The sequence below is a fragment of the Medicago sativa genome, chromosome 2 (genome assembly GCF_051527215.1).
Source record: "Medicago sativa cultivar Bolivia chromosome 2, Bolivia_mono, whole genome shotgun sequence".
Classification (NCBI taxonomy): domain Eukaryota; kingdom Viridiplantae; phylum Streptophyta; class Magnoliopsida; order Fabales; family Fabaceae; genus Medicago; species Medicago sativa.
The window spans coordinates 16,727,582-16,745,814 of NC_140750.1; the positions used below are offsets into that span (position 1 = coordinate 16,727,582).

Genomic DNA, 18,233 nt, shown 5'->3' on the forward strand with positions numbered 1-18,233 from the left:
CTTAACCAAATAAAAGAGATTGTTTACATTAGTGGGTTGAAATGCAAGAAGATGAAAAACCTAATGATAAGCTTGTGAGGTCTCTGACTTGTTTTTTTGTTTTTGTTTTTTGTTTTTGTAGTGTTGGAGCCTAGCTCTTTTTGATTTGGTGGTTTCTTGATGCCATGTAGTTTGTAATAATTGTTTTGGTTAATGAAATTTATCTCTATTTACCAAAAAAAAAAACTTTAAATATCGTGTAAAGAAAGAAATATCACATATTCTTGTCAAACATATAATTTAATAATTTTAAGTTGTCATCACTTCACTTAACATAAATGTTAAGTTGTATGTATGCAAATCCGAAAACCCTAACCCGTCAAATTGTCTAAGTATCTTAACACAACAATTCTTTTGTAGAATCAAATTTACCATTATATCATAACATGACATTTTCAATATTAACTATTAAGATTTTACAAAAGTTCACAGTTACCATATGCTTTAACATAAAAGATAATAAATATTTGTCACCTATATAACTCCTAAATGCAATGTATAAACCACTACACTAGAAGAGAAGATGCAAATAAAACATACAATGTGAATGAAGTGTCTAAATTCAAAAGCTGAGACAGACAAATGTAAATTAGAAAAGTAATTATATGTCTCTTTCATCGAACAAAAGATACACAGTATTATCATATAATTAATGCAACATGCTTACAAAACCAACACAATTAATGGAGATAGGAACTAAACCAATAAAATCTATAGTCATGTCTATAAAAACAAACATTACCACTGAATAAATAAAATTACGTTCATTGGAAAATTTCGTTCAGTAAAATACTTAAAATCAAAGACAACACAACAACATTCTTCAACAGGTATACATGCAATAAAAATGTCATGTCATTGGGATATGTCACCAAACTTCTTCATGATGACTTACTTTATGTTCTCACCAATTTTGTAAACTATGAACATGTATATACTTTTTTCCTTCAACTCCATAAAGTTTAACTTGCAATCAGTGTTGATTGTCATACCTAATCATGAATAAATCTACAGTTCAAACAATAACGCTAACACAATTAGATCAACACTCATATGTGATAGTACACAAATAAGTAAGTTTTGTCATTTAAATTGATAATAGAAAAGGAAAGGACCTTTCGCACAATAGAGTTGACACTTGTAAGAAATTTATTAGTTCGTAAACTAATACTTTTACAAGCATATAATCTTCTAACTAAATGAAATGCAAACAAACAGTGATTAATGGCAAAATAAGCACTAAAAACCCAAAAAAAATGTTGAGTTCTTCAAGCTAGAAATATATATATATATATCAGAACTCAATCAACTCATTACGATAATCTAATAAAAGAATATTCTCTAATTAAAAATTATTCCAATAATTCACGAACACAAAATTAAATCAGATCATTATATTATTATAAAAATAAATAAAATCACACATGTCACATCACACATAAATCTAAACAGGTAACCGAAAAAACAAAATCAAAACATGTCACAATTCACAATTTATATTACTCCACAATCAAGAAATCAAATTGAAATAAAGAGATAAAATAAAATCATGTTACCTTAGCCTTGTCGCATTTCCTGCTCTATAAACTGCCGCGTCATCAAATTATGTTTTTCATTCTTCATTTAAATACCGGTATACGTCTCGTATCTTAGATTCATGAACTGATCAGGTTCAACAACCAAGACATTATGCATTCTCTTGAACTTCTCTATCATTTCCTCTGACAAAACGACTCCAAAATTGAAATAAACCACAAATGAAATGGAAGAGATCCGTTCTTTGACTAATCCTATTGTTATCTGATGTAGTTGCAAATGAAAAGTTTCGGAAGAGAAAAACTTTTGAGCGACAAAAACTTATGAAAAAGTGAGGGTAGTTAGGGGACTTTGTGGTTGACAATAATAGGAAATGGTAGTTAGGTGCACCTTTTTTTACCTTTAAAATATGTGGTGGGATACTTCCTTGAGCAAATGAGTTTAGAAATTCATATTGATATAAGTTATGAGTATCCTCTTCAACCTTGTCACATGACAACAAATTATGTTCTTCTCCTGGAAACTGATTGATAATTACTCCTAATATTTAATATAGTGATAACAAATCTTTTTCTAAAATATTTTGAGTCCTAATCTTTTTTTAGAGGATTTAAAATCCAATCTTTAACATTATTTTTTGCTCACGTTTGTTACTAATATTTTTTCAGAGGATTTAAAGTCCGATCTTTAACATTATATTTTGCTCATGTTTGTTACTAATATTTTTTTCAGAAGATTTAAAGTCCAATCTTTAACATTATTTTTTGTTCACGTTTGTTACTAATCTTTTTTTAGAGTATTTAAAGTTCAATTTTTAACATTATTATTTTTTGCTCACGTTTGTTACTAATCTTTTTTTAGAGAATTTAAAGTCCAATCTTTAACATTATTTTTTGCTCACGTTTGTTACTAATCTTTTTTTAGAGTATTTAAAGTTCAATCTTTAACATTATTTTTTGCTCACGTTTGTTACTAATATTTTTTTAGAGAATTTAAAGTTCAATCTTTAACATTATTTTTTGCTCACGTTTGTTACTAATCTTTTTTTAGAGGATTTAAAGTCCAATCTTTAACAATATTTTTTGCTCACGTTTGTTACTAATCTTTTTTTTAGAAGATTTAAAGTCAAACCTTTAATATTATTTTTTGCTCACGTTTATTACTAATCATTTTTTAGAGGATTTAAAGTTCAATCTTTACCATTATTTTTTGCTCATGTTTGTTACAATTGATCAAAGGCTAACGAAGAGTAACTTATATTAATAAAATAATATAGAAATACTGTTTTTTGTGGAAGGGATATGAAAATACTTGGCAATCTTTGTCGGTTGTATTGAGGGTAACAACACAGATGTACAACATAAAATTGGCTGATAAAAAAGTAACATGAGTTTTTGTTTTGTGCTAGTTTTTTGTGAGTTTGATATGTGGTTAACGGAGGTAAAAGGGGGTCAAAGGGGACGATTAGTGACATGGATTAGTAATCCATGTGTTATTTTATAATTGGCTAACAATAATAACAGTTCATAAGGAAATGTGTGTAAGTTTTCTCCTTAAATTAAATTTATTATTATCTATTATCTATTTGTTACATATATTATTTGTATTTAAAATTAAAATTAAAAAATATTATTTGTATTTAAAATTAAAATTAAAAATTAAGGGTATTTTTGGAATGAAAAGTCCAACCCAAAAGTGTGCTGAAAGGGGTAGTTTTCTTTATATATAGTATAGATTATTATTATCTATTATCTATTTATTACATATGTTATTTGTATTTAAAATTAAAATTAAAAATTAAGGGTATTTTTGGAATGAAAAGTCCAACCCAAAAGTGTGCTGAAAGGGATAGTTTTCTTTATATATAGTATAGATGAAGGTGTAAAAGAGAAATGTTACCGACACTCTCTTTCTCACACTATCTTTAAACTCACTCTTCTTTTATTGTTAAAACTCAAGTACGTCCCATCATTTTATTTGGAACCCAATTAAAGAGTGAGTGTTAAGGAGTGTTCATAACACTCTTCACATATTGTATATAGAATGCTAATAAAACTTTCTTTTGATTCAATTTTAACTTTAAATATCGTATATCAAAAGAAATATAGTATACTCTTATTAAATAGATAATGCAATAATTTGAAGTTTTCATCACTTCACTTAATATAAATGTCAAGTAGTTTGTATGCAAATCTGAAAATCCTAACCTACAGAAATTAAAGTGCTTCCTCCTTGAAAATCCTATCCTGCCTCATCTTCTCTCACACGTGAAAAATATGTTGCATCAATAACACAACTTATAATCCACTCATCCATTTCCAAGAAAAGGCTAAGACTGCACCTATATCTATAGTACTGTATATGTATGTCAACCAATATGCATTTAATAATACTTGCAACTATATCTATAGTATATGTATGTCAACCGAAGGAAAACCACATATGCTTGTGGTATATCACTCTGCCAAAGGAAATACACCCTGGACCTAATACAAGATGCATGTTTGCTTGCTGCAAAACCCTGCACCACTCCTATGCAACATTAATTACAGTTACACAAATCATATGGTGATTTGTTATATGAACCCACAGCTTACAGAAGGCTCATTAGCAGCCTTCTTTATCTCACTCATTTTGGATTAGAAATAGCATATGTTGTCAGCAAATTGAATCAATTTTTGGATGCTCCCACCAATGAACTTATGCTGGCAGGCATACATGTTCTAAAGTATATAAAAAACAATCCTAGACAAGGATTGTTTTTTAGTGCATCAACTTTTTTAAGCCTTAAAGGATTTTCTGACTCGGATTGGGGTACTTGTCCTGATACAAGGAGATCCACTACTAGCTTTTGTTTATTTTTGGGAAATTCATTTATCCGTTGGAAAAGTAAGAAGCAAACAGTAATATTTAGATCATCTTCAGAAATTGAGTATAGAGCACTTGTTGAAGCAACCTGTGAAGGTCAATGGCTACTTTACTTGTTACATGATTTTCAGATATCTCATTCTTCACCCATCATTATCTACTATGACAACAAGTCAGCATTGCATATAACTGCAAATTCAGTAATCCATGAAAGAAGCAAACACGTTGAAATAAATTGTCATGTTGTTAGGGACAAGGTTCAAGCTGACACACTTCATTTGTTACTAATTACAGCCAAAGTACAAGCAACCGATATTCTCACCAAGCCTCTTCATCCAGGACCATTCAACACATTGCAGAACAAGCTTGGAATGCTTAACATACACTCCAGCTTGAGGGGATGTTAAAGTGTAAAGGCGGGTTAATAGGTCTTTACCCTCTGTAATATAGCCACTTTTGGTTTTCCCCCCTGTAAAAAATTTTTGTCAGATTTCGTCCTTGTAAAAAAAATTTGTTTTAGAATACCCCCCAGGCCAGCTGACTGTGCATTTTCGCTGAGGTGGCGTGATGTGTCACCTTTTCCTGATGACGTGGCACGTTGACTGTATAATTATTTTTATTTTTTATTAGGTACACGTGGCATTTGTGTTTTTTTAATAAAAATAATAAAAAATCTTCAAATATTTTAAAAAAACGAAAAATAATCTTAAAAAAATTATAAAAATGAAAAAATACAGAAAAAATTTAAAAATTCTGGAAAAATTAATAAAATAAAAAAATGAAAAAAATATGGTAAAATGAAAAATAGTTAAAAAATTAATAAAAATAAAAAATAATTAAAAGATCTGGAAATATTTAAAAAATTGTGGAAAAGATTCATATATATTGAAATTTTCAAATTTTTTTTCCAGAATATCATATTTAAAAAATTAAAAAGATTAATCATTTTTAAAAAAAAAATGAAATTTAAAAAATGAAATTTTTGAAAAAAGATTAATCATATTTACAAAAACTAAATTTTCGAAAAAAATTCTGGAAAAGATTAAAATAAAACTTCTTACTTTTGAAAAAAAAAATATGAATTTTTTCCATTTTTCCATTTTTCCATTATTGAAAAAATTCTGGATATATGATTTTTTTTCTAAATATATTAATTTTTAGAAAACCTCGATATATATTAATCTTTTCCGGATTTTATTTTTATTTTTATTAATTTTTCCAGAATTTTTTCATTATTTATCATTTTACCAGATTTTTTTTTATTTTTAATCATTTTTTATTTTTATTAATTTTTCCAGAATTTTAAAAAAAATCCTTATTTTTTCAATTTTTTTATTTTTCAGAATTTTTTTTCATTTTTATTAATTTTTTAAAGAATTTTTTTATTTTTTATTAAAAAAAGCACAAATGCCACGTGTACCCCAATAAAAAAATAAAAAATTAAATTAATTATAGAGTCAGCGTGACACGTCATCAGAAAAAGGTGACACAGCATGCCACATCAGCAAAAATGCACAATCAGCTCGCGTAGGGGGTATTCTAAAACAAAAAGATTTTACAAGGACGAAATCTGACAAAAAAATTTTACAGGGCGGAAAACCAAAAGTGACCTATATTACAGGGGGTAAAGGTCTATTAACCCAAGTGTAAATAACTAGAGGAACAAACAATTACTTGCATACCAAGTAATTGGTCATATCATAATAACTGTTGTAACTGTTTTAACTATTAGTTTGTTATAGCTATTAACCATAATTACGTAGTCAACCATGGTTTCGTTAGAGAGTTGAGTTGCTTTGTATATACACAGTAAACAACTCCTTGTAAACTCAGATTTTGTGAATAAACCTTCTCTTCAAATTCAGTTAATATTGGTTCATAGTAGTCTTTTATGCTAATTCTCTCACACATGAAGAATCAAATTCACCCTTTTACACGAACCCTTGATATTCATAACTCAAGACTTTGACATGGAAGCTTAAATCCCTTGACAATATCAAATTCTTCATTGGTGTGCTTGACACTGTGCTATTGCTACTCTTGGTTTGTTGAAAAATATGAATATGGCTACTTCTACAAAAACACCTACAAAATTTGACACTTTCATACAAAAACACCAAACTATGTAAATTTGGGCTGGGATAGCATAGATGATAAGCGGTCTATGCTCCATAGTTAGTTTTTTTTCTTTCAATAATGCTCCTTAGTTAGTTTTTTTTTTTTTTTACAACCGCTCCATTGTTAGTTAAAAAGACTCAACAAATAAAAACACATTAAGGGTTGAACCTAATTAGAATAAGAATAATGATTCAATTTGATCTCACACATTTTTTTAGCAGCTTAATTTAATCTATGATAAACGTAAAATTCAATTTAGTCATTTACATTTTATACGGACGATAAATTAGTCTATATTTTTTCTTAGTTCGGCTCACAAATGATAATAATGAATTTTGTATTACTTTATCCAAACAAAAATATCAAGAAACGAAGACATTTCATTTGAATTGCTTAGAAAATTAAATTCTCTAAAACCTATACTAAAATAGTTCTTTAGTTTATCCTTTTTATTAAAGTCAGTAGGTCATTTTCAAAATAAAGTAAAGACAAATTTTTTAAGCCAACTGTTTTTTAATTAAATATGTACTAGTAATTTTTTTTAGAGGAAATATATAATAGTACTTGCTTTTTAAAAGGATTATACTAGTACTTGCTTGTTAATCAAGGGAACCGTTGGGCCAACTATCACTTTCGCTTTTTCAAAAAATTATATTTATTTCATAGAATCTGATCCCAACATATCACTAGGAACAAATATGATCACATCGTTAGTCAACAGCCATATACAACAAACAAATGTGATTAAAGTAGAGTACATACCACTTTCACTTTCATTATGTGATTAAAGTAGAGTACATACCACTTTCACTTTCATTATAATATTATGTTATAATAATTTTTTTTGACCGGGGTTCGAACCTCAGATCTTGCATATATTATACATTGTCATTACCAACTGAACTAAGTTCACGGGGACATGTTATAATAATATATAATATAACAATAAGGGGTATTAAGTATGGAAAATGTTAACCAGTGCCCCCATGACACTAGTTAAAGAAACCAAATATAGTATAAGTGTCTTGAAACTTGTATAGTCAAAGTTTAAAAAGTGTAAAGAATGATGTTTTCAATACAAATATTTATTTTTTTTGTTTCCTTAACTAGTGTCCCGGGAGCACTAGTTAACAAGATCCAGTAAGTATTCCAACATACTTCTAAAAAAAAGGATTCCAGCATAAAAAATTATCCTATAAAGAGGGTTTTTTTTTTTGAAAGGATCCTATAAAGAGGTTAAATATTTCAATTTTAGCACCAAAAAATATTTCAAATTTTAATATATTGATTATACAAATTTTCATAAAAAGTTACCATTTAAAGAGCTTTCAAGAATTTTTCATATGCTCTTGTTAGCCTTTCTCTAACTAGTTTTTCAAAAAAAAAAAAAAAAACTAGTTACTAATTGTCCACAAATTCTTTGATCGGACGCCGTGATCAAAGTTTGAACTTCAACACTTTCATTTAGGTGTATAAGTTTTTAGTTTGTATTGTCATTTTGTTTATTAAAAAAATAGTTACTTCATAAATATATCATTAGTTCAATCAAATTTTTGCGATTCATAGTTAATATAGAACTTCATAAAAGTTATAGATTTTATTATAGTTTGATATTTATTTATTTTTTATATAATTTATATTTGATTTTGAAACTGAAATATATTTTTTCATGTAAAAAAGAAATCAAGTTATGAAATGAGGCAAACTATCACCTCTCACCTCATCTTATCCTCAATCCCTGTATTATATGTTAAACATGTTTTTATTCTTTAACACACTTCTTTTATAGAAAAAACCCAAATTATATTAATAAAATCCCTCAAAGCACAAATTGTGACAAGAGCAAACACAAAATACAAGAATCATAAACAAAATTTTAGATTGCAACATAAAATCAACTAGGCATGGCAACGGAGTGGAACAAGTTTTACCTTTGCCATCTCTGTCTCTGAATCAATATATTTATCCATTGACCTACTCGATCTTTGATGGAGATGAGAAATTGAACCTCATATTCGTTCCCGACGTGTTTGAATATCCCCATTCGTCTCCATTCTTACAATGAAATAAAAAAAATTTAATAAAAAAAACAATTTTTCTCTGCTCCAAACGAAACCCAGAATTTTCCGCAAAATTGAACTTACTACCATAAATTGATTTCCACAATTTTCATAATAATCTAATCTATTTGGGGTAGGAAAACACCACACATATTTGCTAGTTGTAATATAGGAAAATGCTCACACTGCTTAAAAGTTAAAAAAACATATCAAAAGTAAGGGTTATGCATAGAGGCTTACATGTTGCATATCAATAATTAATAGTTTTCTACATTTGAGACGAGTTCGGGGTGGATACTTTTATCCATGTTACCCATCCCGTACTCGTATTTTGAAATTGAAAAAAAATGCAAAATCGAAGCAACAAAAAGAAAGCAAAAGGATTCCAGAACAAATTCATAACATCAGTAGTTAAATATATTAAATATATCAGAAAAATAGACATGGATCTTCCCTATCGCAATGAAGCACCTCTCGTTACCTGCAATCTTCAAATCATGAGCCTGATGAGTTAACCAATTACTCTATCCCCGCTTGCTACCAACTATTCTCATCTGATAGAGACTAGAAATTCGCATCTAACAGAGGTGACAAGTCAACCTGGCTTATCCTTCACTTTCTTAGATACCCAAACACAATCAAAGCAAAAATAAAAAATAAAAAATAAAAAACTCATCAAAACAAGATGGGTCAGAGAAAACTTATCAAATCAAGGTTGGTTAGGAGGATAGATACCCGTGGGTATGAGTTTTGTTGACATGTCTACAACCATCTATGTGGTAACAAACGAAACATCATAGCAACAAATAAAAAGATCATACTCAACCAAAACAACTTAAATTAATTCAAAGCCCTTTGATTTTCATTTTAAACCACCGCCAAAATTATTCTTTTACGTGATCAACAATACCACTCTCCTTTTGATTAACATATTGATTAGCAAGAAACAACAATATTACAATATTACAATGTTAACCAAACATTTTTTAAATACATTATAATAAAATTCACATTTTTATATTGCAATGAGCATAATTCATATAAATAAACTTGGCAAACAAACACACCGTACTTATTATAATTCAATACTTCAAATATCAAATAAGTGGGAGAATGTGATTGTTTAAAGAACAAATTGAAGGTTTTATAGTGTTAAACAACATTGGATACCGTAAGTAAAAAAACAACATTGGATACTGTATAGATATATGCACACAACAGAAAACCAACTCCAAGCATTAAAAAAATATATGTTATATTTTTTCTTTTCTCACAATCATCAAATTTCTCAAGTCAATGCTTTGAGATTTTTGTATTTTGTATTTTTTTATAGTACATAGTTGCATATTTTTATTATCTGTCGATGCAATGTTTACAATCCTTTTCTCACTCTCATTTATTATTTTTTGCTAAACCCTAAAAACGCCACCACCGCATCACAATTATTTCACACCCCTTTTCCCAACTATTCACACCTCCCAATTATTTTTCATTCTTCCCACCGTTCCAGATTCTCTCTTTCCATTTTTGAACCTTCAACCTGCATTGGAGCTTCAACATAACTCACACACAAGCTTGATTTTCTATTATCTCTCACAATTTTCAGCTCCAGTGTTCATTTACCCCAAAAAACAGGTATAAGGATTTTTGTTTCATATATTTTTTTTATATAGTTAAATAGCCATAACATGATTAAAGTTTGGATTTTTAGCTATTTGGGTCAAACCCCTTTTGTTTATTTTTATTATGCAGTTTTTTTTTTCTTTCTCTGGGTTCTGTTTGTTAAGTAGTATTTCTAAATTTTCATGTTTTTTTTGTTATGACAGTGTTCTGTATTTGGATTGTTTTGAATGGTTCAAAATTAGTGAATCTTGTTTAGGGAAGTGGAAATGATGAAGGAGGGGTTTGTTGTTATGAATGGTGGTGAAAAGGTTTTTGAGAATGGTGTTAAGGATGATGATGAGAGTCTTGGTGAGCACATAATTGAGGAAATGGAGTCATTTTTTGATGATATCGATGAACGGTTGATTATTTCTAGGATGGTGAGTGATTCTGTTATAAAGGGTATGGTTAATGCTGTTGAGGAACAGGCGGCTGAGAGAATTGCGCAAAAAGAATCGGAGGTCGTTGGGTTGAAGAAAAAGCTAAGTAGTTTATGTGTTGGTTCGGATGAAGCTAAAATGATGTGGTCTTCGGTGCGTTGTAATGAAACCCATGAAGGTGGTACACGTCGTTTTTTAGATGGTGTTATGGAGAAAGATAGATTTATGAAGCCTGTGGGTAGTCTTAAATTTGAGATACATGAGCAGTTGAGCCAACTCAAAAAGGAAATAAATAAAATTAGAGGACTTAGTTCAACAAGAAGATTTAGTTCGGGTTCGGATTTGGTTGGTTTAGGTGGTATTCTGCAGGAGAATGTGCCGGAAAGATGGATTTATGTCGATAAAGCTTTTGAAAGTCTGAAAGATACTATGGATTCTTTCTCCAGAAGGATAGAAATTACGGATCAGTTATCGAAGGTAACAACACTTTCTGAGTGGCAGGAGGAGCAGGAGTTTCGTTTGGAAATTGAGCGGATGGTAATTCGCAATTGTATCCGGAGTTTGCAGCAGGAGATTGAACGAAAATTATGTGAAGTTTGTGAATCTGAAAGTAGAAATAGTTTTAACCAATATAAAGAGATCTCAAGTTTGCGTCAGGATTTGGATTCAATTTTTAGAACACTGTCTGTTTTTGAAACTGGGACGCTTATTTCTCATGGATCCTTGGAGCATACTGATGATTGGTGTCATAATAAGAGGGCAGACCATGTCCACTTGAAGCTTTCGACAGATCATTTGTCGGCTTCAACTTTGGAAGAAAATGGGAAGCACGGCGATTCAAAGATTAGCAAGCCTGATAGTTTGGATTCTGGCTCTCTGAAGGACATGTCTAAAGATGATTTGATTACTTATATAACTAAGATGAGAAGAAACCATGAATCTCAAGTGCATGAGAAGACCGAAGAAAACTTTTGTCTTAGGCGGGAACTATTGAATCTGAAAGAAAGAGGTTCTTCCTTTTCATTGAAGAAAGACAAGGACTTTGATTTGTTGAAGAAAAAAATCCCTGATGCCATCTCAAAATTGAATGAAGTCCTTGATGGAAATGAGAAATTGCGTCAATTCAGTGAGAACATTGAATCTCTTTGCAGTTTCAAAGATAGATTGGATTTCTTACAATCTGAGAATCTTCAACTGAAGGACATGCTAGCTGATAAGAATAAGGAAATTAAGAGTCTATCTTCTCAGCTTTCTGCTGCTATGGGAAAATTGTCACAGCAACAACTGACTGAGGAAAATTTGTTACAATCTGTTCAGAAGCTTGAGGATGATGTTGGGGATGCACATGTTGAAGCTTCAGTTATTCAAGACGTGTATAAATGTCTCTTTAAAGATATGGAAAGTGAATGTAGATTCATTACTGAAGACTTGCATCTCAAGTATGGTTTTATGCAAGAAATGTATGAAGCAATGTTGAAAGATACCGTTGACAGTGCTCAAGTTTCTAATGGGCTGGAAATAGAAGAAGCAAATATCGAGTCAATTATGATTGAAGGGCTACTGGATATTAATCAAATTATATTCAAAGGAGCTTTGGTAGATGCAGACGAAGCATTAAAATCCAAAGCTGCCGAGAACAACAAACTAAAATATGAAATACTTACGTTGAAATCAACAGTGGAAGAAAAGGAGAATTTATTACAAGGGGTAACAGATGCTTTGGAACAAGAAAAGCAAAAGATGGAATTGGCCTCTCAACAGCTTGACAGTTTAAGAACTGAGACAGATTGTCAACAAAATTGGATTGTGGAGAACAGTAAAGAGTTGGATGTTACTAAGCGAAACCTAGTTGCAGCAGCAAAGGAAATTGAAGAATACAAGGAGCAAATGCAGAAGTTACATGAAGATCTCGAACAAAGGGTGAATGAGCTTAGAGAAGTTGATAAAGAAAGAAGAGAGCTTTGTGCTGTTACAAAAAATCATCAAGATGCATTGGAGTGTATTGAGGCAAAAGAAAGGGAAACCAGGAAACAAATGGAGTCAACCATTAATCTCATCCATAAATTGTTGACAATGGTTAACGATGTAGAAGCTAGTGTAAATGAAGATGTTTCAAGAAATTGTATGAGGTATGCAATAATTGTTAAGATCCTTTTCTAATTTAATGTCTCGTGATTTTATGATAAACTACTGTTTCTCTGATTTCTTTTCTGTTTTTTAAGCCATTTTATGTCGTCATCCATCAATAATGAAGCGTTAAAATTTATTTTAACCAGCAAGGACATTACCTTTGAATTATTTGGAATGTGACGTGCTTCTAATTTTTTGAAGGATAATTTGGGGAATTAAGTTAGTTTTTTGTTTGTTTTTTTCCTCTCTAATAATTGTAATAATTGTAATATGAACATAAAAAATTATCTACGAGTTCATATTTGTGTTCAACTTGGTCTTGTTAACTAACAGCCTGAAAATTTTGTGGATAGAAACCAATTTACTTCATCCTTATGTCAAGAAAACGGTTTTAAATCAGATTTTATTATCTTAAACTCGATTTCATATTATGGTAATGATTATGGTCAGAACCAAGTCATATATGGAACCATCTTTTCAGGCTTGAATGCATGAGTTCTGAGTTCTCTTTCCTCAAGAACAAAGCCAGTGCACTTAAAACCATGGGATTGGTGTACAAGCAAAAGTTTGAAACAAAAAGTTCTGATCTTGCAAAGGCTGAAGCAGAGGTACGCAACCAGAAACATCACATAATTTTTTCTCTTTTTTTTATTAATATGCATTTGCTATGCTATGGGAAATATATATTACTTATCTATTTCTCAATCTTGTGGAGAGGCTGCGCAACCCTTGTGCTCATGTGACCCAAGGCAGATGCAGATGAATAGGTGTGGGGGGCTATTTTCCCCCCAAATTTTTACTTGTTCCCATAAAAATATAAGTGTCGCCATGGTAATCAAAATCACATTTTTAATCGTTAACACTCACGATTCTGTGATTTGCTTGCCCTCAGCGATCAAGAGTCTACACAGAATCGGACTATGGTTAAATCTGGTGGAGTAACAGTTAATCGTCAAATCTTAGGAATAAATTAAAATCTGTCCCTATAAGATATTTTTTGAAATGAATGCAAATGTTATAAGTGCCAAAAAGGAGGATAAGCCAGTACTAATTATTTCTTCACCATTCTAATTTGTTTGGCTGTTCTAACACTGTAGACACCCTAAATGTTAACATACACAGAAAATGGTTTTGATAGTATTGACAATGAAGAAATCATACAACATTTTGAAAATATGAAAATACGTCAAGGACAATTGTAATTTGTAAAAACTTGGGTATTTTGGATTTTTACAAGATTATGCATATCATAAAAACTTCAATATTTTCTTATGCAAACATTTTACAGTTGCCCCCACTTCTAAATATAATTTTTGCCGCATGTTGTGGCCAGTGAATTAATCATATGGTTGGTTCAAATGGGTCGAATTGTGAGGATACATCAAGGTTTCAAAGCAAGTAGTGTTATTAGAAGGAGAAAAAATAGATTTGGAATCAATGATCACGGTATCAGTATATCAGGCCTATGCCGTAAAATTTTGGTGAACCAAGGGTTTAATACCCAACTTGAAAAGATATCTAATCTTCACTGGGAGAAAATTATTTTCATTTTACTTTTTTTTATTATCTACAATAATGCCTAAGTCTAGTAATTGACCTTTTGACCCTATGATCTTTCAGGTTGATCTTTTAGGGGACGAGGTAGATACTCTTCTTAGACTCCTTGAAAGGATATACGTTGCACTTGACCATTATTCACCAATATTGCAACATTACCCTGGGGTGAGAATATTTTGTTTCTGCATATCTTTTTAATGATTGTACATAATTGAGGTATATGTAGTGGAAATTGCTGTGATATTACCATAGAGAGTCTATTTTTATCATTTTCGCTGTTTATTATACAATAGTGGGACATTTTTGTGATAATTAATAGTTATTAATAGAAGTAGAAAATATCTTCACCAACCAAAAAGCCCAAAGAGTACACATATTTAATATGAGCTTTAGTTGTTTTTAAATATAGTTGGATGTTGGGAATCTTGACCCCCCTCCGGACTCAGGGAAGTAAATGAGCTTCCAAGCATCAGTTTCTATTAGAAAACTACTCATCATGGTGTGTGATATAAAGGGTGAGGAGCTCTACATTGCATAACAGAATGGGCATGATTAATATAACCAACTGCGGTGTGGCAATCAGGCGTATTGAATTTGAAAGCGAGACATTCATGAAAAAAAAAGGCTAAAACAAAAGTTTGTGGGAGAGGGCAGTGCCTCTCAATTGCCCTGATACTTTGTTTTAATGTTATTTCTGCATTTTTTTTATTGTAAATCCAACAGCTTAGGGTCACTGATATTAGTATCTTCTGTTGAGCAGTACATCATTAGTTTTTGCTACATTACTAAGTAATGTAGAATTGGACCGAAAATGAAAGTTTTGTTGTTGCAAACATGAATGGTAATTCGTCATCCCATGGAAAGAACACGGAAATGAATCACTATTATGTGAATCCAATATGATTATGATATAAGACGTGTGGCTTTGTAGAACTAGGAAGGGTGACATTATGATAGTTGTACTGGCCGTATTTGTTTTGGTTTATTAGTAGAACTGTGTAGAGCCAGCCTACCAGCTCAACCCTGCCATTCGGCTAAGAATTGTCTCTCATTATTCATTAAATAGCTACTGATGAAGCTCCATGCAGAAGTTCTTACCATTTTTAGTGTCCAATTAGATTTGTTAAGTATAACTTGAAAGATGGATGAGACCATAAGGGCATATTTTCCGTTACAGCTTGTGTGTATCCAAAACTAACAATAGTAACCGGTGTTGCAACATAGGTTTGGAGAGGGTCACATGTTTAATTAAATTAGGAGGTGGCGACATTTGGCGGTGCAAAACATAGTTTTCTTATTTGTAATTTGGAATAGATAATTCATTGTCTTCATGAAGAAGGTTGAGAGATGATTTTATTTTCATGAATCAAATATTGTGATCTGTTTCAATAATTAGTCATTGATTTTGCAGATTATCGAGATTCTGGAGCTTGTAAGAAGAGAATTGACTGGAGAGTCTAGAAAACTTGTTTAACCCATGACCGGGTAAGTTGACAGACACTCTTTGCGTGCAATCTGAAACTTTCCATGTTCTGGATTCATAAACCCGATAAGTATTGATAAGGAAATAATTTCTGCAATCTCACACCTGATTAACTATTGGATGTGGAGAATCGGAAGTAACTTAGGGAGCACTGTCATGGTATTAATTAGTTCATTATTTTCATCTTATCTACACAGAGATGTTAAAGAGCGCTGTTTACTTTCTAAAAACATTTTTTTTGGTTTTTTTTTTTTTTTTTTTTTTTTCATTTTAAATTGTTAACAAGCAGATAGAAGACACGTGTCTGAACAATTTTGATACACAGAAAAATGGAAGACAAATCAGGGAAAAAGGATTTTCATAAACAACAAAAACAGTCTTGATAATTTCAAAATTTCTTGAAATGTTAGATCTGTTTTAATTTTTTTTTAAAAGAAAACGATGAGAGAAACATTGAACCTATAATTCTCTTAAGGTATATGATAGAGCATTGTGGTGTTGTTTGATCCATGTAGCCGACCCCACTTAGTGGGATAAGGCTTGGTTGTTGTTGTTGAAGGGAAAACAAGAAACATAGAAAGTAATTGGACCCTGAGGTTCCGTCTAGGAGTTTGGAGAGGGGGGGGGAAGAATATAGAAACCTTTCACCTTGTTTGAGAGAGTAATTTTCTAAAGAATGATAAGAAAATGCTTATGATTAATATCTATTGTTTTTTTTAGTGTTATAACTTATAACATCATGTAAAAGACCTGAATAATTTATCTTAGTCCTCCAAAATCCTCCTCCTATGCACTTTCTTGGTTCCCCCAAATCAGGGGGATTTTGTATTATGAAGAAAAATGAACCACCTAAGTCCTCTATTCCTTCCACTTTCTCCATCCTTTTCTCCAAAGCCCACCTCTCCCCTCCTAAACTTCCAAATAGACCTTAATAGTTCATGCAGTTTCATTTTCATCTTTCTTTTGGTTTCTCATTATGAATTGGACCCTTTATGAACCATGTCATCGCAGTAGCCTTACATTACTAGGGTATCCTTTTTGGGTTCTCTTTTCAAGTTTGTTTTAGCAAAACAGTGGCAATGCTATTGCACAAGTTATTTAGTCCAGTGTTGTCTGTTAAATTACCTTGTTCTACTAAGAGTGTGTAATTTGTAAATTAATCCATTTTATGTTTAAATCTTGTAATGGATACAGGTGGTGAGTTGTACAGCTATTCACATGAGTTACATGCAGCTAGTGATGATTTGTTTGCTGGTATTTTTGTTCCCCCTAAAACACATTATGTAAGGAATCAAGAGCTTATGCAGCAGTTGCTAATGCACCTTCCTTTTTGCCATACACAAATGCTTTATACACTTAGTAGGAGACAGCCTTGTTTGTTTGGCTCTAGTATACCATGAATTTGCTTTCACTCTTTGTAATGCACAGTTTTTTCTTTTTTTTTCTTTTCTTTTTATACTAGCAATAGCATCTGTATATGTTAATTTTATGGAATTTTTTTTTTTGTTTTAGTTTTTTTTTATAATGTGAAATGAGTGTTTAAATGACTTGTATCTATAGTTTTATGCTGTTTTCTTTTGCTTTCACTGAGTTGTGTTTAAAATGTTATCATCAATGTTTTCTTATCACTAAGTGGATCCCACCATCATTATTTTTTATGTGTCTATCTCTCTCCAAATTGCAACAAATGGAAAAAGTTATAAATTGAGAGGATTTTGACCCGTGTGTGTCTTACACATGTGCTTCTTGAATGAGCTAATATTGAACTTGTATTAATTTTAAATAGTAAGATAAAGTAATTCTCAAACTTTAAATGATATAGGTCTTTGTTTTCCTTTCTTAGTAAATACTTTTAGAAGATAGAAACATTGCCACCGGCATACCTAGTTCCCTAATTCCTATTATGTCCTTGAATAATACACTTCCATTACCACCGGCACTGCCTAACTTGCTTATTGTCAACCAAACCTGTCAATTCTCAAATTGTTGGCTTTTGACCTTAGGTTTCAACTTTGTCTATTATGAAGAAAATAAAACTTTATAATTTTAAAATTAACTTGAAGAAAAACCCATTTACACAAATTTTATAATAAGAGCAAGAAATGCATGCATTATATGAATGAAAAGAAGAGAAAAAAAAACCTGAATATGAGGATTAGTACATTGAACCAATCCACCTAGATACTAACGACAGATTCCAACCTGGTTACTAATTTGAATTCTTTCATGATTTAAGCACATATGATAACATAAAAATAATACTAATATGTAGAAACACTGATTCTGGTCAAGGTTAAAATAAAATAAAATAAATCCTTGAGCTTTTGAGTGATGGCATTGTCCCACTTTGAAGCAAAATTACAAGGACCCTTGAAGGGGTACATTTAAGTACGGAATAGC

General features: G+C 30.9%; 1 protein-coding gene across 1 annotated transcript; it reads left to right on the plus strand.

The window, feature by feature from the left end:
• Nucleotides 1-10,009: 10,009 nt before the first annotated feature.
• On the plus strand, nucleotides 10,010-17,419 carry LOC146945020 (myosin heavy chain-like protein). Its single transcript, XM_085743398.1, has 6 exons — nucleotides 10,010-10,256; nucleotides 10,448-12,792; nucleotides 13,275-13,401; nucleotides 14,414-14,515; nucleotides 15,762-15,835; nucleotides 17,028-17,419. Exons 2-5 carry the CDS (start codon nucleotides 10,511-10,513, stop codon nucleotides 15,822-15,824), a joined length of 2,574 nt encoding a protein of 857 aa, XP_085599524.1. The 5' UTR covers nucleotides 10,010-10,256; nucleotides 10,448-10,510; the 3' UTR covers nucleotides 15,825-15,835; nucleotides 17,028-17,419.
• The last annotated feature ends 814 nt before the right edge of the window (nucleotides 17,420-18,233 follow it).